The sequence below is a fragment of the Alternaria triticimaculans genome (assembly GCF_023758025.1).
Source record: "Alternaria triticimaculans strain BMP 0046 chromosome Unknown scaffold_9, whole genome shotgun sequence".
Lineage (NCBI taxonomy): Eukaryota > Fungi > Ascomycota > Dothideomycetes > Pleosporales > Pleosporaceae > Alternaria > Alternaria triticimaculans.
This window is the reverse complement of record NW_026055966.1, coordinates 1,237,480-1,255,519: the sequence shown is the minus strand read 5'-3', so window position 1 is coordinate 1,255,519 and position 18,040 is coordinate 1,237,480. Positions and strand designations below refer to the sequence as shown.

The window sequence follows — 18,040 nt, the reverse complement described above, 5'->3', positions numbered from 1 at the left end:
TCGTAACACTGATATATACTCTAGCTGGAAATGTGACTTTACCCGTCCGGAGTCGCGCTAGAAAAGCTACTGACTCCAGACTGGTGCCTTAGTAAGTAACTAGCCTCATGAATTCGTTTCAGACGCTTATCTTTCACAACTAGAACCTGTCTTGCATACATTGCGACTGTCGATATTGTCGAAGCTCAATTTGTGTCGCTCTGGCTCAACATAGCAATGTAGTCTCTGCGCAGTCAATTATCGAGAGATGAGTTAGGACTGTGCTCATGGTATGCTCTCGCCTGCCGTCTGATGACAGCATCGGGTAGAAAAGCTCTTGATGCATGAGACAGTACGACGAAGGTCTCAACACACGAGGCTAGCAATGTATGCGCTGCTTGCCCATAGGTTGAGCGCATTGGGTATGTAACATGAACAATATTCACACCAATATAACAGCTGTTTGACCATGTGATTTAGTTGTTGATTGCATTGCTTCCTTCTACGTACAGCTACAATGACAATGTGGACCCGAACGTAAATATTGAAGACGTACTACATTTCGAAGATGATATACAGGCCATGCACGAGCCCTGTACCATGCGAAATGTAATGATGCGACTTCCTTCCGATTCCGCCGAGTTTTGCCCAGCCCCGTCGCACTGTAGGCCCATCAAATATATATGTGTATGGCGTTCACATCCCGCTTTTTAGTTGACATTCTTCTGGAGTGTTAGTAGACACTTTTCGAAGCTAATCCCGATGACAACTTACAAACGCATCAGCGACCAAGCTCTCCAGCTGACGTGTGGAGAGAAGCATAGTACTGTCATAAATGACTTTTTCCCGCTCAGTTGGGTATTGGTACATGTTCGCGCTGATGTACCGAACGGTCACCTTGCAACCCTTTTCCACAAGCTCTTGGATGTGCGGAAGCAGCACTGCTTTGTATTTACTAACTGTCGACGAGTGTAGGACTTTCACCTTGAGCTTGAGTGTAGATTTTGATACCTGATCAAGCCCCTTGAGGGTCGTGAGCCAGCTCAGCTGACTCTCGTAGTTTTCCCTTTTCCAGTTGTCTTCTTCCTTGCTGTACCAGATCCCTTCATTGGAACAGGCGATGTCCATAGACACAGTTAATTTGAGCGTTCGGATGTAATGTTTGGGTTGACAGGATGGATGAACAATCAAAGGACCATCTCTCAAAAATTGGGCGACGTCCTTGACATGTCGCACCTTATAGATGGCATGACGGTGGAAGATCTGGGCGATTTCCACGGCGAATTCCTCACCCACGAACTTATCTCGAAAGTAGTGTGTGATTTCATCGTCGTTACCACGGCGTTGACTCCGTCCGCGACGGTCGATGGGTTGAAGGTGAAAGAAGTGATCGTTCATTGTGTTTGCCGGCAGAGGGACCTCAATTGGATAGATGGTGGCACTCGGAGAGTCGCCAATAAGGTAAAGGTAGACTTCGTCTCGCAGCTCCCGAGCGGTGACTAATTCCAAGAAGCGTGCGGTAAATTGGCGAGTCCATGCGCGCGAGCAGTCATCGGTTAACTTCTTATACTTACTAAGGAGAAATGTTATGTCAGCCGTCGATCCATGACGCCGGGCGGACCTGCACTTACGTTTCCAAACCCTGCTTCTCATGTTCAAGTGCACTTTGCGTAGTTCGAAGCGCATCTAGCTGCTTTTGCCGCTCTTCGATCTCTCTGGCAGTGGTATCACTTCTCCAAAGGTTTCATTAGCTTCCTACCACAAAGACAAAAGGATTTTCTTACATCTTCTGAACTTTCTGCAATTTCTGTGCAAGGCTGCGAGATTGTCAGATACTGTAATGCTAATCGTGGGTATCTCTCGTTCTAACTTACAGCGAAATTGCCTGAGCCCTGGTGGTGAGTCGATCCTTCGGGGCCATTCTGTGAATGCTCCTTTGTTCAGGTAGTGTAGTGGCAAAAGTTGAAACGGCAGAGATATCCCGGATGATTGGGTTAAACTATATAGATCTATCGCGATGTACAGTTGCAGTGTGCTGAGTGTGTAACGTGACAGGGCCGCAAGCTAAGTAGGTGCATGCGTACCATGGTTTAGGCAAACACTGGGCTTGACGGAAGTGCGGGCGGCGTGAATGATTAGTCCAGTCTGGACATGACGCTTTTCGCAAAATGGACTAGATTGGGGAGAATGAGACAGCCCAGCGGACATAAGCACTCGTTCAAGTATCCCCACCCTCAGCCTTCTCCTTCGCCTTATCCAAATCCAACGGCACCCTAACAACAATCTTCCCCCTCGCCCTCCCCGTCTTCAACTTCTCAAACGCCTTCGGCGCATCCTCCCACTCAAACACCTCATCAACCACAGCCTTGACCTTCCCCCCCTTCATCCACCCACCGATCTGGCCCAGCGCATCCGACGACGGCTTCGCCATCAATAACTGATAGCTGTTCTTACCGCCGCCTAGGAAACCAGGCAACAGCATGTTAGATCCCACATTCTTGATACTGGCAACATTCATCGTCGCGCCGATCTGTACGAACTTGCCGGCTGGAGTGAGGAAAGCGGATGCGGCTTTGTAGAGGTTGGGTGGTGTGCCGATGTTGTCGACGACGAGGGTGTAGATCTGGCCTTTGGAGGAGAGTGTTTCGATAACATCGCTGGTTTTGTAGTCGATGACTTCGTCGGCGCCTAGGCTCTTGCAGAGGTCGACGTTGGGTGTTGAGCAGGTGGTCGTCACGTGGCAACCCAGCGCTTTCGCGATCTGGATGCCGTACACACCGGTCCCGCCTGAGCCGCCGTTGATGAAGACTTTGTCGCCGCTTTTGACGTTTGGCGCAATGGCTTGGTATCTGAAGATGGGGTTAGCATGACTTTCAGCTTCCTAGTAGCCTGCGCGGCCTTACTCGGTCAGCCCCACGATGCCGACGCCTGCTGCGTCTTCGACTTTCACGCCTTCTGGTAACCTTGCCAACATTTGTCTATCCACGGCTACGTATTGCGCCATGCTTCCTCCCGTCAGCGCACCGACCTTTGCGCCAAAGACGAATTCGCCAATCTGGTACTCGTCGACTTTCTTGCCTACTTTGGCGACTTTGCCGCAAAAGTCGGCACCGGGGGTGATATCGGAGCCTACAAGTCGCAGAGGCATTGGCCCTTCGGTGACTTTGTGGTCGACGGGGTTGATCGCCATGGCGTGAACTTGGACCAGAATCTGCTCATCATGAAGCACTGGTTGTGGCGCGGCCTCATTGATCTGAAGGTTCTTCTCGATGCCGCCTTTGGTGCTGTTGTACTGCCAGGCCCTCATCGTGGACGCCATATTGCTGTTTGATCTGAACGGAGCTTGTCGAGATAAATTTCCGATAGATTTGATGCCGCCGATGCGCGCTGTCCTTGTTATCTTATAGCGTGGAAACAGGCATGCGTCATGACGATTTGCGTTGAGCGGGGCAAGCGCCACCACCGCCTGTCAGCACGAGCTTTGTGAGTAGACACCCATGTATCGAAGCTCCTTTCAAGCGACCGAAGAGATCGCGCAGATGGAGCCTGGGTAGGACACCTACATCGTGGAATCCATTTAGGTGGGTATGCCTCTTTGCCCAATGGGTTGGCTTACTTGCGCTCGGTCGATCAAGGGGCATGCCCACATTGTCACCTAGCCCGATCGGGCGCAATCTGCGCAGCGGCAGCAGGCTCATCATGAGTTCCGAAAAGAGATCAATATCAAGATATGGGATATGAGCGAGATCATGCTTGTGTCACGATGGATTTTCAATTGATCTGTCCTGCACATCAATGTGGAGTTGGAGGCCTAACAGCCGCAGCTCAGGCTGCCCTTTCGCCCTGCATGAAGCCTCTTACGCGTATGTAACAAACATCTGCTCAAAGCCGGTGACGTTCCACATGCCAGTAATGGTGTTGAGCGTCAAGTTGGTTGGGGTTGTGGGACCACGTTGGAGCGCCCCACTCTCGACATGACCGCCTGCAGCAACTACAGTTCCGTTCGTCCTTTCCAGATGGTTGGCACCAACCTTGACGGTAAAGTTCGCAAGACTGATATCGAAGGGGTTGCGAGATGCGACGGATGGCGAGCCTGGGTTTAGTCAGTATATGAGTTGCTTCACACTGCAAAGGTGCGATGGGTAGACTTGCCGTAGTACTGCGCATTGAGCTCCTCGGGCGATATGAATAGCTCGTAATAACCTCTATAGTAGCCCTCAGTCCACTGAAGCTCCCGATTATCACGCACGAGCGCTGCGGACCGGTCACTCGAATTCGCAATAGACCTACCAGCGCCATAACCGCTGGATGAAACGGCCGTGCCAGCAAACTCGACGCCGATGGCACCAGCACCGGTCGCCTGGTCGTATGGGGTCTCGTCGAGCCAGACAAGATCAGACACCCAGTTGGCATGAGAATCGCCAGCCAAGAACGCAGTGTTCGGGATCTCGTTGCTGTAAAGGTGATGAAGTGTGCGGTTGCGGTTGGCGGTGTATCCGTCCCACTGATCGGCGTTCAGCTCGTTGCTGTAAACTGCGCTGTTGTTCATTCGGGAGAAGATGATCTGGTTGCCAATGATCCTCCAGGTAGTACCGCGTTCATGCGACTCGGACAGCTGGTTGTAGAACCAGTGTTCCTGGCGGCTACCCATGAGCGAGCGGCCAGCGTCATCCTTGAGCTCCTCGATGTAGTCGTCGTTCCAATTCAGGGTCGTGATGGATCGATCGTAGTTGCGAGTGTCGAGCATGATCAGGTCAAAGAGTTTGCCCATCTTGAAGTTGCGCCAGATGCGAAGGTTGTCATCCATGTCGACCTGGCGAATGCTGCGGCCGTCATTAGCAGAATCAGTGATGATCAAAGCGAGATACGTACGGCATCCACTCGAAGTAGGCGCGAACAGCGTTCATCTTCCTGGAGTCAACGCTCACTCCTCCGAACTTCTTGAAGCTTTGTTCAGTGTTGTTCATGCCGCTAAAGCCATCGCGATAACCGTTGTTCGCGACCTCTGTTCATCCGTTAGTTGAGTAGAGGAGTGCCACGCTAAGCAACATACCATGATCATCCCATGTTGGAATCCAAGCAAAGTTCTGGTGAGCAAGGCGAAGGTCGTCATCAGTGCGATACTGGCCAATGCGCGTTCGGTAGTCTTTGAGACGAATTAGTAGCTGTGGGATCCAATGACCAGTTGCTTACGGACCGTAAAGTGTGACGATCTCCCGCGACGGGTTCGTGGCGCGCGGGTCTTGGCCGAGCTTGCCCTTGGTGGACTCATAGATGTAATCACCAAGATGAACCTTCATCGCCAGATTAGCAGAATCACAAATGCGCGTCATCATCATACTTACGAAGAAGTCAACTTGATCTTTCCTAGCAGCATTGCCGTACGCGTTGAAGTAACCGTTCTGCCAGTTGGAACAGGAGAAGATAGCAAGACCAACTTTGGAAACATCGTCGTCTTCGTCGGGGCTGGTCTTGGTCCTGCCGAGTGGGCTCTTGTTGGAGCTACCACAAACGTTGAACTGGTAGTAGTACTGGGTGAATGGGGACAGGTTCTTTGCTTCAATCTTCTCAAAGTTAGCTTATCACTCGACATACCCGTGGCTTAGATCTTACCTTGACGGTGAAGTCGATGTCGGAAGTGGTGTATGCTTGGCCTTGATCGACAATGCTGGAGAAGTTGCCGTCCGTACCAACGCGGTAGTCCACGCAAATAGGGTTAGGTGAAGCCTTGATGTACTTCTCTGTCTCGTGGTTGTAGAAAGCTACATTACCCGTAACAGTCACGTTCGATCTGTCGTTCTCGAGAGATGGCGCAATGCGTGTCCAGAGAATGACAGAGTCGGGATAAGGATCTCCAGAGGCGACGCCGTGCGTGAAGCTTAGCTGAGCCGGATCCCACGGAGTCGCCCGCTTGATGAGGCTTCTCTTCGCGACCTTCGGCACATCGATGCCAAGGCCCTCGTGTCGGCGAGAAGGCGAGTGGTAGTTCAGGTTGCCATCGAAAGATGCACACACGAGCGAGGCTAGAGGCGCCGCTGCAAGAAGGATTGAAAGCATTGCGAGGATCGAAGAAGCTTCGGTGACTCTCTTCTTAGTTTTCAAAGTCCCGAGACTTCAGAAAGCTTAAGTACTTCCATCGCACTTCAACGTGCCGTCCTTCGGGTACAATTTCATCGCCTTCGTACTACTACGGCCGCCAACATTACCGCATCGTGCATTCAGTACAGTTCTGACAGCAGCTGTGGCCAATCGCATAGAGTGCATTGTAAGTGTGTAAAAGAGTGCCTGTTGATCGTCAACCGCGACATATGCACGATGCGCATGTGCCGGGAGGATGAGCTGAGATTGGCCGAGCGCGACTTCATCCCGCTGGACAGGCTAGCCCGTTGTGGGGATATGCAGCACGTCGAACGTCGTTGATCCTGGCATGACATACAGTGCGTGAGGAGTCAACGCGACGATGCGGAACTGTAAGGTGCAGTTCTTGGGGTGACAGGAGAAGAGGGGTGGAGGGTTACTTGGCTTTCCAGCTCCCCGGGGCCCAGTCCGCGGAAAGAGATGGCGCTAAGATTAGAAGGGTTTAGCGCCAACCGTGCCGCATGCTAGCCCTGGAGAACTCCATCGTCCATTCCTTCGACACCCACCCCGTCTAGCTTTCCGGAGAACTCCTGGAACTCTCTCTCCTTCCTGACCTACACTTGCTGTACGTACGAGTTGCAGTGCAGATTTTGCCTTTCTTTCGATGCCCAATTTTCCGCTTCTAAAGCGCTTGCTTGCTTCTCTATCTTGATTCAACCAATCATTGCATCGTTCACACCCCGCCGTACACGTTCCCGTGTTATCCACGTTGCATCGTCGGAACTGCCATTCGCGCAAGAGCTATCACGGCATCGCTGATGTCGTTGTACCTATACCGACCACGGAATGTTTAAACACGGAACATTACTGCTGCGTGGGAAGCCCCCCGGCTTGCCTAGACCCTTCACGCTATGCAATGCGGTACCGCTTCATAAAAGTACCAGTCCCTGTCTTCTTCCTGGAGTTCGTATGAAGCACACCATCTTCTCCAGGGAGGTGTATCAGCCTTTACCCTTTTCCAACCGGCGTGAGCTCCGGGACTATTACATTACGAAAGAAATGAAGACTAGAACGATCTACATCTGCGGACCCAAATTTGCCATTGAGCAGGATTATCGGCGATTGTTAGAGGATCATGGGTTGAACCCGGGGATGATTCTGTCGACCTATACCTGGAAGGGGTTGACTAGAGGGGTTTACGCAGTCATGCCTACTGTGGAGGATGCGGCCCGAGCCGTCGCAAAGGTCGAAGGTGCACTCCTTTTTGACACCAAAGTCCTTGTTTGGCCCTATCCTGATGAAGGATTCTTGGACTCCAAAGTCTATCAGTTCGAGTGGGGCTGGTATGCTACGAGTGGGCCAGGCATCGAGAATATACGGTTGCGTGCACCTTTACTGTCCCCACCGGTCGATATATTTAGGCCGATTAAGGAGGGTGCGTTCTGCCTCCGTTGTGAAAGCAAATAAGCGTTGACTAATTTGGTTCAGCCCGCCAAGTAGTTGTGAAAAGTTGTCAGGGGTACTTTCACGACGTAAAAGCCAGGGGCTTGCAACTGGAATTTTATAATCTGTTTCATTCTTTTGATGTGGAGTGCTTTGAGATGAACAAGCTGACATCGGGGGAATGGTTTATAGTTCTCAATTTCGTTGATGCTGAGCAAGCAGAGATTGCTCGAACGACGTACAGCACGTATACGTTACCGAGCGGTAATCGAATCAAGTGTGCATCTAACAGGGTGCCGAAGCGCTTTCTAAAAGATATGCCTTGGGAATCCAGTCGGAGTGAAGGGTGAGTCTCTTACCCGCACAGTTTTGGCCGCGATACTAATGGTGTCTTCACCAGGCGTGAGTCCCACTCCGAGCGAGGTCTAGTCACGGGTAAAAACCTCGAGCATGTAAGCCATCATCCTTTTACTGTCACCGCTCTTCAATAAAGTGAAGTCGACATTGCTAACCCAAACGATAGCTGCAAGAGGATGTGTTTCGCAAGTGGTTGTTGGGCAAGAACGATCGAGGTCTCTGGGTTCCTGGGTATGATTATGACAGTACAGCTGATTTATTCGTGACTAATGGCTGCAACAGGCACAAATACTAGACATGAATGTACATGATCTCCATAAAGATAATACATCCCGCTAGTCAACCTTATAAACAAGCTTAACACCAGAAACCTTCCCATCCTTTAAATCCTGCAACCCCTGCGGCACACCCTCCAACCCACTCCTCACCTCAATCGGATGCGTCTTCAGCTTGCCTTGGCCAAACCACTCCTCAGCCTGCTTCCAGAACCTAGCACCAAACTCGTAATCCTCTTGACTGGCGCCAACCTTCTCGCTGTACGCTTCACCCAGCGCCGTGTAGGCAAAAGTGAACTTGGTCTTCACATCGCTCCTCGGGTAGTTGTTCACAGGCAGAAGAGCAGACATGTGACCGCCGGTGGAGCTAATAGCCGCAGCGGTGATGTCGAATGAGTTTCCTTCGGCGATGCAGTCAAAAGCCAGTTTGAGTTTGTCGTTGGTAGCTTCGCGGATCTTAGCGCCCACATCTGCGTCTTTGTAGTTGAAGACCTGGTCCGCGCCTAGTTTGCGGAGGAGATCGAAGTTGTGCGGTGAGGATGTCGCAATGACTTCGCAGCCTGTGTGCTTTGCGTATTGAATGGCGAGGGTGCCTGTTGCGGTGGAGCCGCCGTAGATGAGAACGGGAGTTGGTGATTGGACCTTTGCGGGTGGGAAGGGTAGGCCGAGTTCTTGGTAGAGGCCTTGGGCTACGGTTGTGACGCCGACGCCTAGAGTGGCGGCATCTTCGAAGGACATGTTGGAAGGAATCTTGAGATTGATTCCGGTCTTGGCTTTGACGTGCTCGGCGAAGGCGCCGTTGGAGTGGTCGGCTGGGTCACCTGGGATGTGTTAATAACCAGCTTCGTTGTTGTTCAATGGTGATCGTACCTCCGCGAACAAATCCAGCAATGCGGTCTCCAACCTTGTAGTGTGTTACATCCTTGCCAACTTCCTCAACTTCACCAGCATAATCGCATCCAGCAATAGCACCCGGCGCCGCGGCCCTATCGATGTTCTTCCAATCTGTCGGGTTTAGCGCTACAGCTTTCGTCTTGACCAGGAGCCAATTCTCAACCGGAAGCTTAGGAATAGGGACGTCATTGCGCAGTTCAGATACGCCTTCAGAGACGTGTACAACTGCTCTTTGTGTAGACATGCTGCGTGTGTGAAGGGAACTTGGGAGTCTGGTATGTAAGTTTCGGAATTTGGTGAGATGGGTGAAGATTGTTTTCATCGTTTATAAAACTAGACTGATTGAGATCCATTTCTGCTATGATGCAAGATGTACTAGTGGATTTGTAATGGGAGGGGACTACCGCGTCATGCAGCCTTCTTTAGGACTACCCGTGGACGGGCGGAGCGGAGTATGTTCGGCGAATTCTGTGGAGCATGCTGAGTATACCGAATTTGTATCTGGCGATTGATTGTAGAGTGTCGCAAGTATCGACATAGCATGACATGGCTTTTGATACGATATGTGTGTGGTGAATGTGAGAAGACCGTTGTGGTAGTCGGTGACGGCAGATGTGAGTTGGAGGGTCCAAGCTCGGGCTCTGCGCTAAAGCCTGGCGCAAGGGTCCAGTATCGCGACAGCTTCACGCGCAGATGCACTACTTCAACACTCTACGGACAGTCCGTCTGAAGCTTGCCAGTGCATAATTGTGTATTGCTATCATGGACGAACCTCAGCGACCGCCAACGCCTGATGACGAAGACATCAAGCTCAACTTCTTCCCCGACCCCCCGCCTTTCTACAAGCACTTCACCACCGAAAACCTCGCGCGACTCAAAAAAATTGAGAAGGAAGCTGCGCCCGAAGATGACGAAACGAAATCCTCGCCCTCGTATCCAGCGACGAAGCTTAGCGCAGAGCAAATCCTCGCCTTACCGACCGAACTCCGCTACCTAATCCCACCCGAACCGCCTGCCGACGATGCCGAATTCCACGTTTTCGGTACAAAAGAAAAGGCAAAGGGCAAAGACGTCTTCCAGCAAAACATGGATTTCATAGCCGAGCAGCTGAAATGGCAAGACGTCTTCCCAGACTGGACATACGAACAACTCTACCCTTCCTCCTCCACCGAGCTCACGACCGACGACCCCTCTGCGCAACCACCTACGGCGAATAACTCTGCGTCTCTCGATCGGCAAAACTACCTCTTCCGATTCCTACGCAGCATACTCATGAGTTATATATCGCTACTCGGCATCGTGGCAGCGAACCCGACGTCAGAGCAGAAAGAGCAGAAACTCAAGGATATCATGACGCTGGTAGCGAATATGCATGCGCTTATAAATGAGTACCGGCCGCATCAGGCGAGGCAGACGCTCATTGCGAAGATGGAGGAGCAGGTGCGCAAGAAGAGGGAGGAGGTCGAGGGTGTGAGGAGGATGGGGGAGAAGGTCAAGGAGGTGCTTGCTGGATTTGGTGGGGTGGACGGGGAGGATAAGGCGGGCGAGGGTGGTGAAGAGAGTATAGAGGACGGTATGAGGGCGAGGGAGGAGGACAGAAGACGCGTGCAGAGGGGCATGTGGGAGGCTATTGGTGAGGTTGTGGGATAAGACGCGCCATATCAGGCAATTATCACGACGAATGTCACTGTTACACAAGGCAGCGGAAACTGGTGTCTGCTGTCGACGCGCTATCGACACACGAGTTCTGCACGTCACATAACGCGTCTCCCGCATCAGCGCAAAGAATCGTCGGGGTGTCTTTGATCAACATCGCAGACGTTTGACTTCATACCCACTGCGCCTATCATACATCGCAAGCAAGTAACCGCACTGCCGGGTCCCGCGTGGTGCTGGACATCCATCCATGGACTGCTTGAAGACACACCGTCTATATTTACTCCCATAATGGGTTTATCTTCCACATACGACCATAGGATCTTGAACTCAGCGCTTCCCGTTCGCTCAGCGGTACTTAAGCAAGATACCGGCGCATTAGTACTCGGGTGGGTGACCACCGGGGAATACGCGCTGTTGTATGTTTTTGGCCATTTGGGCTATTTTTTTGCTACCTTGGCGACTCTGGCCATGACGTCATGGCACTTGCCGTCCTGCAGCCTTCCAGGAACACCAATCCAGAACCTCCCCAGGGCTGGCCTACGATCGTTCTCAGCCACGTCCAAAGCCACATTTTTTTACTGATCAGCTGTTCCTCCGTCGTTCATCTCATTGTTTCGGAACTTCCCGCTGTCGCATGCGCCGGTTAATGTTGTGCTTGTGACACCGACGTAAGGCTGAACGGATCCCAAGGTTGGCACGCGCTCAGCCCTGGTGCGCAGACCGCCAAATACTCGATAAAGAAGGCAACCACAGCTGAGTTTCTGGGCGAGTTCAGCCTCTGACCGACTCTCCTTCAGCCTACAAACGCCTAGAGATAAGCAAGTAAGACGGGGAGGACTGCTATTTATCCACACGCGACCGCGTCGTTTTCATCAACTCTTTACGCGCTTCTTTGGTTTATCATTTCACCTTTCGTTAACCTTCTGGTCTGCGCTGCGCGCAACCTTTCCTTACCAACTCTTCGCCATGCCTTCCACAACTTCAAAGAGGCCCAGCAAACGCCTAGCCATTTTCTGCGACGGAACATGGGTAGGTCGCGAAACCCAAGTCGAAGACGCGCCTCCAAGCAACATCCGCCAACTCGCCAACATGGTCGGCGAAGTGCAATACTCAACCGACGACAAGACAGCCGCAAAAGTTCACCACATCAGACCCCACAAGACAACAACCAACAGCAGCTCGACCCCCGACATCATCGCCGGCTACCAGGAAGGCGTAGGTCTTAACAAGACCTTTCTGCAATATATCTGGGACGGCGCAACCGCGTCCACCATCAGCGACGAATGCATAGCCGTATACCGCTTCATCGTCGAAAATTACACGCCCGACCATGAGATCTGGTTGTTTGGATTTAGTCGCGGCGCCTTCACCGTGCGTTGTGTAGCGGGCATGATAAACAACTGCGGCATAATAAAACGGCTCCCGTCATACTCCGACGCAGAAGTCCAACGCCTCTGCTACGAAGTCTTCCGCACATACCGCAGCAGCCTCCCTGTCGACGCCCCCAAAAGCGAGGAATGCCAAAGATGGAAAGGCCTCGGCGATAGAGTGTGGCAGGTCAAACGGCCAATCCGGTTCCTGGGTATCATAGATACAGTCGGCGCACTTGGTATCCCGCGCCTGAATGCCGGAATAGGATTCGACTGGTCGCCCTTTGAGTTCTTCGATCAAACCGTTTCAAGCGTCGTACAGCACGTGTACCACGCGCCCTGTCTGCACGACCGCCTTTGGATCTTCCAGCCGTGCCTCGTGTACCCCAACGAAGACGACGAAGAGGAGAAGGACAGAGCCGTAGTAAACCAACGCTGGTTCCCAGGTACCCACTACGACGTCGGCCGCATGACCTTCCGCTTCGTGCGGCAAAGCCCCGCAAACTGGATCGAAGATGCGCTGGGTTGGTTGCCAAATCTCCTCTCGCGGACTATCTATCCGAATGAAGTGCTCAGCGATGCGGTGTTGCGGTGGTTAGTACAGGGGGTACGGGATGTAGACAACGACTCTGCAACGCCGTTAATGCCTAATACCGAGCAACACATCTCCACTCTCAGCACGCGGCTTGGCGAATCTTCGTTAGCATTGCCAGAAGAGCCTGCAGCACCGAGTGCACGCACAGGCTCCGGCGACATCTACGGCGACGTCCTCGCCTACGCCCCCGGCGGCGTGCTGTTTAGCGCTATACAACGGACCTCCCGTTCCATCACTAGTGCTCTAAACAACATCTTCCCCCAACTCGGCGACAACCTACAGGGGCTACTGGGTATCAAGACGCTTGTTGGTATTCTGACGGCAACGGCCGATCGACGCATACCGGGGACGCAGGCAGATGTTTATCCGTATATGGAGGAGGAGAGCGTGGTGGTTGAAGGGGGGAGGGAGGTTAGATTTAAGGTGGAGGAGTTGGCTAGACTGAACGAGAAGAATGAGAGGGGGGTGTTGAGGTATCCGAGTCAGACGCTTGAGGCGTTTTTGTTGTGGAAGAGGGTTTTTGGGAGGGAGGAGGATGAGTGATGGATAGGGTAGTGGTAATGAGGGTGTTTTCGGTTTTTCTGTAAACAATGTGGTGGTAAGGATATATATTGTTTCTTAGTTGGCTTCAATATGGCTTCGCTTTACTTGCTCTTGTTCATCTGGAAAGCAGCTTCATTCGAAAACGCCTTCTTATCGACTACTTGATCCCTAGTAAAACATCTATTAGATCCTTTCTATATTCTGAGCATTTACATCATCAACCTTAAAAAGACTCCGTCATCATCATCATCAACAGACCCACTACATCCCCGATAAAACACGATGGAGGCAAGACTTACTTCTTGCCACGGCCTCCGAAACCCCATCGAATCTGATTCGCCCATCTACCCTCAACACCAAGATCATCCGCACACTGCCAGACGAAACCAGGGTTCTTCTGGAACATGCGACCGATGAAGGCGACGTCGAGGTTATCGTTCTCCAGATACCCGTTCGCTTGCTTGCCATCGGTGATGCTGCCCACGGTGCCGACCGCCATCTTGTCTCCCACCTTGTCCTTGACTGCCTTGGCAAACGGCTCTTGGTACCCGGGTCCGCCGTGGATATGCTGTTTCTCGTGAAGGCCACCGGAGGAAACGTCGAGGAGGTCTACGCCCCGATCGGCGAGTATCTCAGCGAGTTTGACGGTCTGATCGACTGTCCAGCCTTCGATACCGGCTTCGTCGAGCCAGTCTGTGGCACTGATACGCAGGACGAGTGGCATATCCTTGGGAATAGTCTTGCGGGTCAAGTCGACGAGCTCAAGGGTAAGACGCGTGCGGTTCTCAAAGGAGCCGCCGTATTCGTCTGTGCGGTGGTTGGAGGCGGGAGAGAGGAAGGTGTGCAGCAGGTAGCCGTGTGCGTTGTGAATTTCGATGGTGTCGAAGCCGATGTCTACGGCACGTTTGACGGCGTCAACGAAGGCTTGCTTGAAGGCTTCGATGTCTTGTTTTGTCATCTCCTTGGGTGTACAGTGCTTGTCGTTGAAGGCGATGGCGGAGGGCGCGTAGACGTTGTCGGGCCAGCCGTTCAGTTCCTTGGTTGCGATGTCGCCTTTGCTGAGCCACGGGGCGACAGTGCTGGCTTTGCGGCCGGCATGCGCGAGTTGGATGCCAATCTTTTGACCTTGAGAGTGTGCGAATTCTACGATCTTGCGCAGAGGCTCCTTTTGCGAATCTTTCCAGAGACCGCAGTCTTCGGGTGTGATTCTTCCTTCGGCTTGTACGGCGGTGGCCTCGACGAATGTCAGACCGGGACCGCGCTGGATGATGCCGCCCAAGTGTGTGAGGTGCCAGGCTGTCTGGTGACCATCTTCGGCGGAGTATTGGCAGAGGGGGGAGAGGGCGAGGCGGTTCTGGATCGTCATGCCGCGGAGCTTGAGGGGCTGGAAGAGCTTGGGGATCTTGGAGCTGCCGTCGAGCATGCCAAGGGCGGTTCCGGCGACGGGCTCTTGTTCGGGAGTGAAGTAGGGGATCTGGATGGGTCAGCTAGGTGAACGCATGGGGCTTGGATGTATGCATACACCAGGAGCGGCCTTGTTTCTCAGCTCATCCTGCTTGGGAACCTGTTCGCTGTTCTTATCCTCGGGGATGTCCTTTGCGATCGCATGATGCGAGTGCGGCTTGTCGGTATCAGCCTCGATTCCCATTGTGGCGGTTGTTGCTATGTAAAATCGGATGTGTGGAGTGTGAGGAGTGTTTGTCGAGAGTCGAAAGCTCAATGAATATAGAAAGATGAGGGTGGGTGGACAATGGCATCTTTATACGCTCATGCCATTCTTCTCGAAAGTACCGGCATGACGTGCATGTTTGGACATTGCTACCACAGAACCCCAGCCGTGGGGCATCTTTGGCGCCCCGCCTTCCTCGTTCGGCATGGCTTGTCACTAGCCGTTCATCATTACGCTGCGTCCTGATTTGTAAGACGCACGTTGTCGCATTCGCCGATAGGCGTCGGGTAGTCGAGTGTGTTGTTGAGGGCGCGCGTACCTGAGCGATGGTTTGCTGTACTTTGGTTGAGCCAGTTAGGAGTCTGCTAGGAAGCTTAGACATGTGCTGACAGAGATAGCCGAGTAACATAAGCAATCCCTCTCATGATCTGCATGCATCCGTCATGCTGTACGCTATATAGCCTGGAGCTTGTTCGCCTCTGCATCGGGATACTTAAGCGTTCGTACGTGTTCGCTACTTACTGAGCTTCACGCAGCATGCCTCAGAAGCTTGAGAGGTATACTTGCATTGCCTTACTAAGCATCATGATATACCCGGCGGCTACTTGGCCATTGCGACGCGGCTCAAACTCGGCCCAAGCCACGCCGCCGAACTCTACCGCTCCAAGCCATTAGTGCTGGAATCGATTCTGTCTCACCGACTTCCCAACACAGTATACCAAGTCTTTTACGCTGGTATTGACCCTGCTAAATATGCGACAAGCGTAGAGCGTAAAGCTTCGTCAACCATGGCGTCTTGTCAAGCTTTCTCTCGTGCGTGTAAGCACTATGTGTGACATAGCCTATCCAGCTTTGAGCACTACCCAATCAACGCACGCGTCGCGCACCATCACGTCTGCCCGTCCAGTCTCGAAGGCCAATTGAGCGCTCGATACCCTGACCCATACAAGTCTTCCGGATCGTCATGGTCGATAACTGGAACCCTCGGATACTTGAGATAGCAATCGAATTGAGCTTCAAGATCAGGCCTGTGCGTCTCGGTCTCTTTCTCTGGTCGAAGCACAGCATAGCTTCGTGTCGCGAATCCATTCTCAACACCTTTACACTCCATGTATATATTCCCTACGCGCCATTCGCTTTCGATATCCGAGTCCGCCATATCATACACGTCTTGTGCGAGTTCTACAGTGGGCTGGACGATGCGAAATCCGTTCAGCTCTTCTTCCCACCGCAGGACTTGCTCTACCAGATCACAGGGATCTTGATTGCGACCGTGTTGAGTTCGCATTTGGTAGCCGTGATCGGGAAACGGTCTTGGGAACCTGACCACCATGAACTTCAAACTTTCCATATCATGTCGGATGGACCTCAATGACCGAAGGATTCGTCGATATGTGCTTTCTGTCGCCAAGGGGCCTTGGATGAACACGGAAAGGCGTTCGAGGTTCGGAAGACTTTGAATGGCTCTGGCGATACTAGGGCTTGGCTCTGATGTTTCGAAAGTCTCCATGCTCCATGGAGGTGGTAAGGCGTCTGCCGCACCATATAAGAGACTGTGTGGGCCAAGCTCGCGGAACTGGAAGTGAATGTGCAATGAGCGGATTCGGGATAGGTGCGATGCAAGAGCGGCCCGACGGAAGTCAATCAGAACCGTGTTGTGAAGCATGGCGAAAGTGTTCGATTCGTAGAGCACATGGATGGTTTCTCGGTAACTAGATGGAGCCTTGTTAGTTGCAAAACTGGATTTTAGCATGCGCCCGTCTCTCTTACACTAGCTGGCATGACTGGAGCACCGCCAACACGTTGGTTCTCCCACGCTTGCCGTGCAGGTTTGCAGCGTAGTTTGTGTGGACTGCCTGGACGATCGCTGGTGTGATGTTCGACACTTCATCAGGGCCCTCATCCTCCAGGAACTCGTAGGCGATTCTACCGTTTCTGTAATACAATGCGATGTGCTTTTCGCCTAACAGATGTTTCCAGAGGATAGAGCGTAGCTCAGCGGGCAGACTCAAGAACTTGCTCTGCGACTGAGCGCTTGCTGAGTCGTCGCGCAGCAATAGCGGGATGTATGGAGGTTCTGGGGTCACTTTCTCCGGAGCGACACTGTGAGGGGTGCTCGGCCAAAGGCGAACGCAAAGGCAGGCCGTGAGATTCCATGGAAGACAGATAAAAAACCGTGCAGCGCGGCGCCATTGAGCTGCCTTGCCCAGTCTCCTCGGCCGATTGTTGACCTCGATCTGCATAATGAAGATGCGATGGGATGGTTGGGCATTCGACGATTTGGAAGCTGCCGTTCAAAGAGTGGCAAGCGCGGTCAGCTGGCGGGCTGTCCAGTCGCAGCGAGTTACATGTTGCTGCCTGCAGGACATGGCTCAACCGTGCCGCATGCGGAGGTGTGAACTCTGCAACATCGTCGCTTATGACTCTTACACACTCCAAGATACTGGTGCGGGACAGTACTTCCAATCCGAGGTCCAATTCAGATACCACTGCCTGCGCGTACTAATCAACATGCAGTCCCACCACGCGCAGGACGTGGCCATCGTACCAAGCCTGGGAGAAGAACAAGAACATCGCGCGCATTCACGGGCTGCGCGCTGGACACACGGCATGAGGGGCTTTCTAGACAAGAAAATTCGACTCGCAGATAGAATCCGTGAAGAGCTGGGCGAAATGATGGAAGAAAGACGGCGGAAAAAGGACGCGGAGAAGGTGCGAAAGTACAAACCTTTTGAGCTGCGCGCTCGCAAACGTCCCACACAGGAGAAGAGCCGTCTTCTCAGTCTACCAGCTGAGATCCGGATCATGATTTGGGAGTATGCCATGACTGGACAGTTCATCGTACTCTATCGAAAGCGGGGCAAAGTCACGTCTAGTGTCTTCGACGGCCATGGCACCACGAGTGTCAACAATGCAACTGTCTCGATCATGACCAGCATAGCCATGTCTAAAGAGGAATCAGGCGCCATGTCTTTGCCTCTGACTTGCACTACCACGTGAGTCATTAGGCATAGCGACCTTGCGGAAGCCCACGGACTGACGTATTAGATACCTGGAAACGATGACGATGCTTTATCAGGAAAACACGTTTGTCTTCCTCGATACCACCGTGCTATTCGAACTTTGTAGGGAACGATCCCGGTTCAACATGGCTCAAATCCGCTCTTTACATTACTTC

General features: G+C 52.6%; 6 protein-coding genes across 6 annotated transcripts; 2 read left to right on the top strand and 4 right to left on the bottom strand.

The window, feature by feature from the left end:
• Positions 1–2,197: 2,197 nt before the first annotated feature.
• Positions 2,198–3,298, bottom strand: J4E78_006839 (uncharacterized protein; the record flags this gene model as incomplete). The annotated part of the gene is made up of 2 exons (XM_049367449.1): positions 2,198–2,828; positions 2,883–3,298. The coding sequence occupies 2 exons, from the start codon at positions 3,296–3,298 to the stop codon at positions 2,198–2,200; spliced, it is 1,047 nt and encodes a 348-aa protein (XP_049221196.1).
• A 538-nt stretch (positions 3,299–3,836) lies between these two features.
• J4E78_006838 (uncharacterized protein) lies at positions 3,837–6,036 on the bottom strand (the record flags this gene model as incomplete). Its single annotated transcript, XM_049367448.1, has 7 exons — positions 3,837–4,072; positions 4,270–4,802; positions 4,852–4,984; positions 5,033–5,125; positions 5,177–5,273; positions 5,325–5,543; positions 5,593–6,036. The coding sequence occupies 7 exons, from the start codon at positions 6,034–6,036 to the stop codon at positions 3,837–3,839; spliced, it is 1,755 nt and encodes a 584-aa protein (XP_049221195.1).
• A 2,156-nt stretch (positions 6,037–8,192) lies between these two features.
• J4E78_006837 (uncharacterized protein) lies at positions 8,193–9,270 on the bottom strand (the record flags this gene model as incomplete). The annotated part of the gene is made up of 2 exons (XM_049367447.1): positions 8,193–8,953; positions 9,003–9,270. The coding sequence occupies 2 exons, from the start codon at positions 9,268–9,270 to the stop codon at positions 8,193–8,195; spliced, it is 1,029 nt and encodes a 342-aa protein (XP_049221194.1).
• A 518-nt stretch (positions 9,271–9,788) lies between these two features.
• On the top strand, positions 9,789–10,676 carry J4E78_006836 (uncharacterized protein; the record flags this gene model as incomplete). The annotated part of the gene is made up of 1 exon (XM_049367446.1): positions 9,789–10,676. One exon carries the CDS (start codon positions 9,789–9,791, stop codon positions 10,674–10,676), a length of 888 nt encoding a protein of 295 aa, XP_049221193.1.
• Positions 10,677–11,774: 1,098 nt separating this feature from the next.
• J4E78_006835 (uncharacterized protein) lies at positions 11,775–13,193 on the top strand (the record flags this gene model as incomplete). The annotated part of the gene is made up of 1 exon (XM_049367445.1): positions 11,775–13,193. One exon carries the CDS (start codon positions 11,775–11,777, stop codon positions 13,191–13,193), a length of 1,419 nt encoding a protein of 472 aa, XP_049221192.1.
• A 295-nt stretch (positions 13,194–13,488) lies between these two features.
• On the bottom strand, positions 13,489–14,841 carry J4E78_006834 (uncharacterized protein; the record flags this gene model as incomplete). The annotated part of the gene is made up of 2 exons (XM_049367444.1): positions 13,489–14,667; positions 14,716–14,841. 2 exons carry the CDS (start codon positions 14,839–14,841, stop codon positions 13,489–13,491), a joined length of 1,305 nt encoding a protein of 434 aa, XP_049221191.1.
• Positions 14,842–18,040: the final 3,199 nt, after the last annotated feature.